General features: G+C 42.5%; 1 protein-coding gene across 1 annotated transcript in view; it reads left to right on the forward strand.

The window, feature by feature from the left end:
- Positions 1–3724: 3724 nt before the first annotated feature.
- raly (RALY heterogeneous nuclear ribonucleoprotein) overlaps positions 3725–12500 on the forward strand; it is a gene marked incomplete at both ends in the record, with an annotated part of 31076 nt that continues 22300 nt past the window's right edge. Inside the window, one exon of the mRNA XM_084061707.1 lies at positions 3725–3980. Coding sequence (XP_083917833.1) covers positions 3725–3980 — 256 coding nt within the window. The remainder of the gene's footprint in view (positions 3981–12500) is intronic.

Consider the following 12500-nt stretch of genomic DNA (forward strand, 5'->3'; position numbering starts at 1 on the left):
TCTTGTCGTCTCAGCCCTGAGCCAGTGGCTTGCTTTCTCTGCTTTCTCTGAGAGTTCTTTGGTGACATTGCTCAGTCTGGAAACGTCAGTGTGTATGTATATGTGTATGTTGTGTGTGCATGTGTGCAAATAGTACTTGTTAAGTATTATGCATCATTGCCCCAGCTTATGTGCATGCATGCATTTGTATATGGTGCATAAATATGCATTATGTACAGTTTCCAGCAACTGAATTTCCCCCAAGGGATCAATGAAGGTCTATCCACCTATCACTCGTGTCCTTGTATTTCAGTTTGCATACAATAGTGTGTGTGTGTGTGTGTGTGTGTGTGTGTGTGTGTGTGTGTGTGTGTGTGTGTGTGTGTGTGTGTGTGTGTGTGTGTGTGTGTGTGTGTGTGTGTGTGTGTGTGTGTGTGTGTGCGTGCGTGCGTGCGTGCGTGCGTGCGTGCGTGCGTGCGTGCGTGCGTGCGTGCGTGCGTGCGTGCGTGCGTGCGTGCGCTCCACAGCGATAACCCGCACACCTTCAGCGTGTGTGGCTGTGACCTTCCTCTCGTTCATTAAGCTTGTTGTCCAATAAGCCGATGTTATGATTGTTAATTATTGAGACGCTACAGAGAACGGACACACACTCTCTAATAATGAGAAGTGGACCAGCATATTGTGTGTGTGTGTGTGTGTGTGTGTGTGTGTGTGTGTGTGTGTGTGTGTGTGTGTGTGTGTGTGTGTGTGTGTGTGTGTGTGTGTGTGTGTGTGTGTGTGTGTGTGTGCTCTGTTGATGTGTGGAGGTGGAATGTATATGTGTGCAGTTTCTCTCATTGATTCCTTCACAATATGGTGTTTCATATGGACAACTTATTCGTTTTTTTTGCATGTTTTGGACTGTGTAGAGTATATTGTAAACTGAAATTGTAATGGTTGTTTAATTGTAATGGTTGTTGAGGTATCATTAAGATTATTTTATGTAATGAGTTACCACACCATGTCATTGAGAATGATTTTCAAACATTTTGGTTGCATTTTAAGTTTTTAACTGTTTTCTTATATGTTTTCATGTTATGTGATGTAATGTATTATTTTTGTGTGGACCCCAGGAAGAGTAGCTGCTAAGGTAGTAGCTACCTTAGTAGCTAATTAGCTAACAAACAACAACAACAATTGTGGACATTGTGTGATTTTACACCAGTGGTTTTCAACCTTATTTGAGCTCTGGACCACTAGCATATTCAACAACAACAGTCCTCAAGGACCAGCCCACCCCACCTCCCCACAACAATAGATACATTTAGTATAAGAAGGCATAACACAGTCATTTAAAGGTTACAGTATATTAAAAAGTATCAATATTTAACAACAATGATCTTAAAATTGTGCACCAAAAATAGCCAATCTACAAGCTCACAATGTCTCCTTGTGACGTATTGTGAGCTTTTACATTGGCTATTTTCGGTGCATGACACCGCACACAATTATTTATAAATACTGCTTTATGCAATATCATTTAAACATATTTCTTGATGCGTTCAACGAAAGTACAGTATATGTTTTTATACATTTTAATTCATTTTCCGATTGACCACCTGTAATTATGCCATGGACCAGTAGTGGTCCGTAGACCACAGGTTGAGAAACAACAAGGGACTCTCCTCTCTCTCTCCCTCTCCCTCTCCCTTTCCCTTTCCCTCTCCCTCTCCCTTTCCCTCTCCTCCCAAGTGTATTGTTTCTGTTACTTATTCTTCTCAACTTTTCCTCATTATTTATGAAGACACAGAGGGAATTGGCACAGAGAAATGGAGCGAGAGAGAGACAGACCAAATACACACAGAGTACATTTGCTTTTCAAATCCTGCTCAGTCTGTGATCGATAGAGCATGTCTCACACTGTGGAATCACAGATACACAGCAGCTAGTTTGACTTTCTTGATCAGAGAAACCTTTTCATTGTGAGATGCTGAGAGCAGACGTTGAAACGGAATGCATTTTCGCATGTCTGTTTACAGTCACTGGAATCTCTGATTGTTTTAGCATGAACTGCAGAGACAGACATTATTATATTCTCTCTGTATGTGTACAGTAGGTAGGTAGGTATGTATATATATATATATATATATATATATATATATAACTATATAAATGGCGACCGACTTCCGCACCCTCGGTGAGGACACCCCACAGCTCTGTTATCGAATAAACAACGCACCGCCAGACCACATGTCGCCAACTGACTCGCCACGGCGGCCGCGCTGAATTTACACGTCGCGTAGGGGACATCTCATTGCTCACTACACCTTTTCCACCGCGCAACATAATTAATTCTACTCACCAAATGTCGGACAAAACGGAAGGTGAATCACTTTCGTACCGTTTACCGTGCACACCACCGACACCGAACGCCGACGGGTTTCGCCGAAACAACACGAGCGGCCGCCATTGCACTCTGCCCATCTCCTCCACAACACCACACACGCAGCTCCTTTGCTTCAACCCCCCCCCCCTTCTTACGTACCTCCTTTGTTCCACCCAGGCCGTTACTTTCACTTCACTCATGTCTCGATCACAATATGTCCGTCCTTCACGTGCCATGTTCATCCCAAACACACAAACAAACAGCGACGGCCACAGCACAGCACGTTGCCCAGGCTAATGTGGTAAACAAACCGTTCTAGGTTCATGACACCAAAGGACTCGACAGTGATGTCATCATTATGCAACCCGGAAGTACAAATACCAAGGATACGTCAGTGATGTCAGTCGGGTTGCCAGGCATGCCAGGTTCTCTAAAAACAAGCGCCAGAAACAAGCAACCACCTTCATGACAAAAAAAAACCCACCGTAGGGGTCCGCAATGTTCCAGGGGTGTCCCCGCGCGTCCCAACACTCCACAGGGGGTCAGTGGACCAGCAGGGGGTCCGCGGACCCCCTGTGGACCCCCTGAAACATAAAAAATATTATTTCTTCTAATTTTTTCCTTTTTCAAAAAAACTTTTCCACAGTTTTACTCCGGCGATTTGGGTCCCCCAATATACACGCGGCCACGCTGGGCCCCGTGCGCGGCTGGGGTTGAGGGGGGCGTAGCCCCCCGAAACTCTAGTATATATATATATATACATACACACACACACACACACACACACACACACACACACACACACACACACACACACACACACAGTGGTGGCAAGTAACTAAGTACATGTACTCAAGTACTGTACTTAAGTACAATTTGTACAATTTCCCATTTTCAATAATTTTACTTCTACTCCACTACATCTCAAAGGAAAATGTTGTACTTTTACTCCACTACAATTATTTGAAAACTAGTTACTTTGTAGATTTGTATTATTATTTAAAAAACATACATTTACCACTTCAGACCTATATATACTATACTTTGACTATTTGAAAATAGCCGATCTACAAGCTCACAACACGCCGCAAAGCGACGCGTTGTGAGCTGTAGATCTGCTATTTTCAAAGGATTTTATACATACACTGTATGATAACACATTATGGTTATGCAACTGTATTGTTTTACATGTCCAGAAACAATACATGTAACATGTTCTCTCTCTCTCTCTCTCTCTCTCTCTCTCTCTCTCTCTCTCTCTCTCTCTTTCCATCCTTCTTTCCCTCCAGCTGCCCTTTTCCTTCTCCGTTCTCTGTCCATCCATCCCCAGGGATTGTCGTCCGTCTGTCCGCCCGTCCGTGCGTGCCTGGGCAGTGAGCCATGTCTCTCAAGGTGCAGACCAGCAACGTGACCAACAAGAATGACGCCAAGTCCATCAACTCTCGGGTGTTCATCGGGAACCTCAACACGGCCGTGGTCAACAAGTCCCACGTGGAGGCCATCTTCTCCAAGTACGGCCGCGTGCTGGGATGCTCCGTGCACAAGGGCTTCGCCTTCGTCCAGTACGCCAGCGAGAGGCACGCCCGCGGCGCCGTGGTGGGAGAGAACAGCAGGGTGCTGGCCGGACAGACGCTGGGTCAGTTTGGATCTGTCTGTCTGTCTGTCTGTCTGTCTGTCTGACGTTGAGAACCAGTGTTTGATGGTGTTTGGATGAGTCGGATCCTCCAGGTACCACAGGCGTTATTCTTCAATATTATCTGAAATTCCAAACGTTCTATTTTTAAGAGCTGAGAATGAAGCTGTATTTCAATTAGATTATGAAGTTGATAAATTGCACTGACTGTGTAAAAACAAGCTTCAACGGAACAAGCATTGTAATTAGAGACCAGTTACTGGTCAGTAAATTAGTCAGACAATCACAACTGACCAGTACAACCACAGTCTTCTATGGACACTGGGAGCTGACCAGTACAACCACAGTTTACTTCTGTTGGTCACTGGGAGCTGACCAGTTGAACCACAGTGGTAACTGTGTCCTTGGTTTATGTAAAAGATGGATGAGAGTGATGCAGGTTGCCATGGTAACAAACACTATGCTTTCAGTCAGTAATGGAATGAAACAAGAAGGATAGAGTGAGAGGAGACAGAGTGGAGAAGTGGAATAGAGGGCAGAGAGCAGGAGCTAAATGAAAGAGAAGCACAAAGGGGTGAAAATTAGTTTGAAAGTGAGACCGAGTCTGAAAAGACACAAATACAGAAGCAGCAAGAAAGAGGACAGAGAGAGAGAGGGGGGGGGTAGACAAAGAGTCAGAGAGAGAGAGAGAGAGAGAGAGAGAGAGAGAGAGAGAGAGAGAGAGAGAGAGAGAGAGAGAGAGAGAGAGAGAGAGAGAGAGAGAGAGAGAGAGAGAGAGAGAGAGAGAGAGAGAGAGAGAGAGAGAGAGAGAGAGAGAGAGAGAGAGAGAGAGAGAGAGAGAGAGAGTGATTGATTGATTGATTGATTGATTGATTGAATACTTTATTAACAGTTTGCAAAAAGGTACAATGGTACGATTATACAAATGGTGCGAGAGGATAACACAAAAAGCCCTGAGGGCTTGTTTCCATTGGGGTCCTGTATTTTCAATTCATCGAGACATTTAAAGACGTACAATGAAATACAATAATATGCAAAACATCATCTATAGTAGTAATACAAATTAAAAATATGTACAGTAAACAGTTGGGGAGTGAGGGGGTCATTTCTGGTGTTAAGCTTAGACTTTTTACAGAGACCAGTTACAAATTGCAGGTAGGTGATCTTTTATGGCGGTTTTGAAGAGAGGCAAGGACATTTATTTTGTATAAAACGGATAGTCTGGGTACTTGATTAATCATTCCAATCATCTTAACACTCTGTACTGTCCAATGGATGTATTACTTTTCGCAATTGTATTTTTCTTAGGATGACAGGGGAAGATGATTGCTTGTTTTGGTTCACTCGACATCCTGCGTACGTGCAAGCTTTACAATAAATGCATTGTTGAAATGGCTTTAAATGCGCAGGAAGTGACATTTTCATTCAAATAAGTGATACATAGCTCTATATTCTGATCGTAATCATTGCCATGGAGTGATTGTTCAGTACTAGGTCTGGTAAACAGAAGACGCAGTTTCAGGATACAAATTTTACCCAATCAGGAGAGAGAACTCATACAGGATACAGGGTAAACAAGTGCAATTGGAAGTGGTGACACAAGGAAATGAGCAGACAAAATTGGACCTGGAAATTGGCCAACCAACTGGAAAATGTATTTTCTGTTTATTCAAGAGCTTTAGAGATGTGGAGACCCTTGTTACTGAACAAACTCTGTCTAAAGTAATCCCAGCAGGCACGTGTCAGATGGACTAACGTTGGATGACCATTGTGATTTAGTTGAAAATAGAAATCTAACGTTGAATACAAGTTATATTTCAGTTGACAATTAAAATCCTGTTGATAATCCTATCTCCAATGTTGAATAGATGATGAATTTTGGTTGGTTATATATAAACTGCTCAAAAAAAGTTCGGAAACTTAACTTCGGTCAATTATATCTCCCCTTTGATAATACCAATTGGTATTGTGTTTTATATCATTTTTATCGTTGATTAGTCACCTTTACAACGAGGTACAGCTTGTAAGGATCGTGCATTCTTGGAATGAGCAACACAGCTAAACGTGTGGGTAGCGCCTCCAAAAAATTTGCCAAAATCACCCAATATGCTTCTGTTGGTAATCGCTCTTGTTTTGAGCAACCTGCCAGCACACACCTGCTGAGAGGTGTGTGCCAGTAGTCACAGGTGTGTGACTGCCTCACAGGTGAGTGACTGGCACCTGAACATGGGTTCTGCAACTTTGTTGAGTTTATGTATGCTCCAAGCAGCAACACTGCCCCCATGGAAAGATGCCACGTTTGTCCCTTCAGGATAAGGAATCCTGCAATAGGGCAAGTGAAGCTGGTGTTCCGTTACGCAGATTACGCATTATTTGATGTCAGCCCTGTTGTCAGCCCTGGTACCATTTGCAGGCAGGTGTGTGACTGGCACCTGAGCATGGACCCTGCAACTTTGACATCTGTCTTTGGTACCGTTGTGCAAATCTTGCCTGTAAATCTATGGTTCCTCAGTGAAGCAAGGGGTCTTGGGATGTTGTCTTCCTTGTTGACTTCACCTGTCTCACAGAACTTGGTCCTAAGTTTGGAAATGGTACCAGGGCTAACACCAAATAATGCTGTCACTCTGCATAACGGAACACCAGCTTCACTTGCCCTATTGCACGGGCCTTATCCTGAAGGGACAAACGTGGCATCTTTCCATGGGGGCAGTGTTGCTGCTTGGAGTACAAACTCAACAAAGTTGCAGAACCCATGTTCAGGTGCCAGTCACTCACCTGTGAGGCAGTCACACACCTGTGACTACTGGCACACACCTCTCAGCAGTGTGTGCTGACAGGTTGCTCAAAACAAGAGTGATTACCAACAGAAGCATATTGGGTGATTTTGGCACATTTTTTGGAGGCGCTACCCACACATTTAGCTGTGTTGCTCAATCCACAAATGCACGATCCTTACAAGCTGTACCTCGTTGTAAAGGTGACTAATCAACGATAAAAATGATATAAAACACAATACCAATTGGTATTATTAAAGGGGAGATATAATTGACCGAAGTTAAGTTTCCGAACTTTTTTTGAGCAGTTTATGTCTTATTGTAGTTGAAAATCGGTTGACGTCACAACTCAAAGTTGGCTTGACGTCAACCTCCTACATTAGAAAGACGTTGACTTGTGTTTGACTCCCAATGTTGGATCCACCTTATACTTTAGGTGAAAATGAAAATCGGGTTGACATAATCAAACGTTGGCTCAACATCAATTCTAACTAGAATTAGACTACAATCAAAATATGACATATTTATAACGTTGGATACACGTTGTGTTTTTGTTGATATTAAAACGTCTGGCATGACGTCAACCATGAGTGCTTGTTTTGGTTCACTCGACATCCTGCGTACGTGCAAGCTTTACAATAAATGCATTGTTTAAATGCCTTTAGTGTGCAGTAAGTGACATTTTCATTAAAATAAGTGATAAATAGCTGTATGTTCTGATCGTAATCATTGCCATAGAGCAGAGTCCTGCAAAGGGCCGGGTTCCCACGGATATCCGACGGGCACCTGCGTTTTACAGGTGAAAACAGCTGAAGCTATTACTTGTATAAGTTCACGGGGATGGGGATGGGAGGTACTGAACTAAACGTGGGTGGGTAACATTTTATTGTGAAAATCAGCACTGTTCCCGCCCAAACAACGTCACTTATGTAACTTAACACAGCACGCCGGTGAACGTGCATACACGCAGCACGCACGCACATGTATTTTTTTACATTGTCAGATGATTTTAATTTGAAGGTTGTACAGGATGTTCAATGTGTTTTTGTGAGTTAAGTCAACTGTCCTCGAACCTGACCACTGAATGTACCGCTACTGTTGAAGGCTGCATCTTGTGTTAAGAAATGCAAGTAAAGAATTAAGCACTTTCAAATTAAGTGACTCTCTGTAGGCTATTTACTGCATGTAATCACGGTTAATGGGGCGGACAACGTGGCCATTATTTGACCGGTGGGGCGGGTCTGGTTTGTATTTTGATATAATCACGGGTGACGGGTCGGTCTACGAATCTGATTATTGACGGGCGGTGCGGGTTGTCAACATTGGACCCGTGCAGGACTCTGCCATAGAGTGGTTGTTCAGTAGTAGGTCTGGTAAACAGAAAACGCAGTTTCATGTCAGGATACCAATTTTACCCAATCAGGAAAGAGAACTCATACAGAATAGGATAAACAAGTGAAATTGGAAGTGGTGAGTGGTGACACAAGGAAATGAGCAGACAAAATTGGACCTGGAAATTGGCCAACCAACTGGAAAATGTATTTTCTGTTTATTGAAGAGCTATGAGAGATGTGGAGACCCTTGTTACTGAACAAACTCTGTCTAAAGTAATATGATTACTATCAGAATATTGACTTTTTTCCCTCCACAAAACACTTCTTTTTTTGTTTTACCCAAAAATATACTACCTTTAAAACCAGGCTTGCGTACCATTTGGAATTATTTGCATAGCAACTTCCTTCTTTCTACAGACAGTCAGAGACTACTTTCTCATGCCTAACAACACCCCTTAGCTCTTCTAAAACCACTGTAAACCACAGCCTCTTGGGGCTTATTGCTTTAGTATAGAACACTTCATACGCAACGGCAATTCAGAAAGGGCATTAAAATACATGAAAGGCATTGAAGAGCATAATAGAAGGGATCGTTTTGATCACACTTGCAGATTCATCAGGAGTACTGTGCCATTTTTATGGGACATAATGGGACTTTAAGTGTGCAGTGCTACATCCCCTACAGGTACAAAGCGCTGTTGTTTAGTGTACCGTAGTGCTATTCTAATGGTCTAATTGTGGAGATATGGTGCATGCAGCTTCTTTTCCCCCTTTTTTTTGGTTCTTTATTTACCCATCAGGGTAGTAGCTGAGCAAAAGTGCTCATTTTCAGCAACACTCTGCACGCACGCACACACACACACACACACACACACACACACACACACACACACACACACACACACACACACACACACACACACACACACACACACACACACACACACACACACACACAGTCTTATACTGTTGGCCACTGAGCAGCTGGGGGTTCAGTAATCTCTCAAGAACAGATTCAGAGCTGCGCTACTGAATCTGTCGGGAGCCCCGTTCAGAACGTGTGAGCGTTAGCCTACAAGTGAGCGTGCCTTCAGATCAGGAAGCAGGCTGCGCTTCACCCAATTGTAGTTGGCGGGATTTACATCTGTGCGCTTGCTTCCCACTGGAAACAAACCCAGATTTTTCCTGCCGGTCCAGGGAATCGAACCGGCAACCTGTGTGCTCCTCTAACCTTTAGGCCACAGCTGCCCCTCGGCCTAGCCGACCCGTGCAGTGAGCTTTATGTTTATCTGGCAGCTGGCTGCTGTTCAGCACCACGGAGAGCGACATGTGAACACCTTCAGTAACACATCAACTACTTCCAGTGTCCCTACTCCCAGTGAAATGAGGAACAGTTTAACCACTTTAACCCTATTCTATGCTTTGGCTATTTGATAATAGCCGATCTACGAGCTCACAGTGGGTCGCCATGGGATGCATTGTGGGCTTGTAGATCTGCTGTTTAAAAAAAAAAAAGAACTTTAAATTTGGAAATATTTGGAATAATGTTGAAAATATTTAACACACATATATTTGCTTATGGGTCCCTGGCACAAATGTATTTCAGATGGGGGTCCGCGGCCAAATACATATACATTTTGGGGATATGTATGAAAACGACTGCTGTAAACCATATTGATGAACAATTTTAGCCAATCAAGAGAGAATCCCACAAAGATCATTTATCAGTGTTTAGTGTTTATACAGTAGTAGCCTATTCCCATTCCAATGTAACTTTTTTCACTTTTCATTTATCCTGTATCCTATAATAGTTCTCTCTCCTGATTGGATAAAATTGGTATCCCGACCTGAAAATGAATTTTCTGTTTATTAGAAGCTGGAGAGACGGGGAGACCCCTGTTACGAACAAACACTCTATAGCAATGATTACTATCAGAATACTATTTTTTTCGTATATACTTTTTGCCAGACCCAGATGGTCGGCCTACATGAGGCTTTGTCTGTCCCTCTTTCGTCCCTCTTTTGTCCCTCTTTTCCTCTTTTCCTCTGCACACACGTCATGCGAAGTCCAGCCATTCAGATTTCAACCACTAGGGGTCTGGTAGTACCAGGTCTCCTGGTTTTAGTTTACATACAACTTTTATTTTCCAAATAAATAATTAACTTACGTCACGACAATCTGCTTCCACCAAGCTGATGGTGAAGGAAAGGCGATGGCCTCGGCCTTCCTATCCTTCCCCTGAATGTATTATTAAAAGACAGTAGAAGATATTCTCTTTGACGTGGGATCTTTTCAAAGTGACATTTCAGCTTACAGCTGTTGACAGGCTGGACGTTTTAACCACAAGACTGGGGCAAGTAAGACCTTCGCACACCTTAGACCTTCATCAGGTTGTCTTAGGATAAGACATCTTTATGTGTAGTTGTGTCGGTGCCACACAGAGAATAATAGATTATTGTCATGTATCTACAAGATATTAACCCATTCAATCCGGGAATCCATCTACAAATGTCTTCTAAATCCAGTTTTCTGAAAACCGTATGTTGCTATAATATCAGTGGTCCTCAAACTTTTTCATGTCAAGGAGCACCCAGAATTATATGTATTTGGTTGCGGACCCCCATCTCAAAATATTTTGTTCCAGGGACCCCCCAGAAGCAAAGATTTTAGTTACAAATGTTCGCTTTAAAAATGTATATATGCAGATTTGCACACATTTTTATGATTTAAAAAACCAAAGTAGTCGAAGCCTATCTAGCCCTTCACCTTACCCACCTGGCTTCTTCCCTACAAACGCGGCCAATTGTGTTCCTATAGAGTATAGATGCTCGGCAAGCCGGAGGCACCACGGTGGATTCAAACCCCTTGACTCCACTTGTGGTGGGCAGGTATTTTACTCCCACCTCATTGTTCTCAACTTTCATGGTGCAGAATTACAGACTCTCTGTAGCATTAGAACCCCGGTACTTGCTGCACTGCACTGGCTGCCAGTAACTTTTAGAATAGATTTTATTTATTTATTTTACCTTAATACCTACCTGACCTGCTAGAACCCATGTGCCTGTCCACCGCCTAAGGTCCTCTGATTCAGCCCTACTAGAATTCCTAATTCTAGGCTGGTGACCAAGGGTGATCGGGCCTTTGCCGTCAGGGCCCCTAGACTCTGGAACAGCCTCCCATTGGACCTCAGGGTTGCTAGTTCCATTGCCATTTTAAATCTAAATTAAATACCTATTTTTATAGAAAGACCATTTTAACCTCCTAACAGCAGAATTTGGTGCATCTACTGTATACTCACTGATACTGTTGTGTGTTGTTCTTGTTGCTGTAATTCTTATGATCTATGATTCACTGTTTGATTTTAAGTTGTTAAGCACTTTGTAACATTGTTTAAAAAGGTGCTATATAAATAAAGTTTGTTATTATTATTATAGAAGATTACGGAAGAGTCAGTCCGATTTGAGAGACTAGATAATCAGTGAATTTGCCATCATTCTTAATTTATGCTCCGTCGCATATGCCGTACAAATGATGTACAAGCTCACAACACGTCGTGAATGTGGTGCGTTGTGAGCTTGACAATTTGCTCATTTGTATGCACAACACCGTGGTACAATAAAGTACAAATCAGACTTATCATGTCATTTAAGAAGTTGCCCACATACCAGTGATTCTCAACCATTTCTCGGCTTAGATCAGTGGAATTAAGGTAGTAAAGTTCTTATTTATCGGCGTCAATTTTCAAGGTTTTAAAGAAACATAATTTCATATGTTTTTTTTATATATTTAAGTTATATTATGTTATTAATAATTTGCCAGTTATTTGGGGGCCCTCATGCAACATCCTCACGCCCACCAGTGCTTCCCCGGCCCCATAGGTTGAGAACCACTGGCCTATAATACTGCTGTGGAGGAAAGAGAGAGTCCTCTCATCATGTGAGGAAATGTGTGAGATGATGCCGAAATGATTGAAGCTGAAAATAACGACACTCCTGGTTTTCCTAATATACCGGGAACACTTTCACTTTCACTATTGGCTGAATATCTTCAAACTTCAAACTACTTTATTGATCCCACGAGGGGCAATTATTTTCAGATATTATGTTGCAGTAGATGAAAAAGATGCTACGCTCATCATTAAAGTAGTAGACAGACAACGGATCAGATGAGGAGAGGCCCTCGATGGTAGTCCAACAAATCTAAGGTGATTACATTATATAAAAATGTATTGTAAGCTGTTTTCGATACCTATTCTGTATGTGCAAGCACTCTCTTAAATGGAAGTACACAGTAATATAACTTGTTTAAAGAGTTCTTATATGACTCATCTATCTATAGATGAGCATGGTGTCCAGGTTTCATCGAGGCGCTCATTTGTTCTCTTTGCACTATATTTACGTGACTTTTTAGACTA

The sequence above is a fragment of the Gymnoscopelus microlampas genome (assembly GCF_963454915.1).
Source record: "Gymnoscopelus microlampas genome assembly, chromosome: 7".
Lineage (NCBI taxonomy): Eukaryota > Metazoa > Chordata > Actinopteri > Myctophiformes > Myctophidae > Gymnoscopelus > Gymnoscopelus microlampas.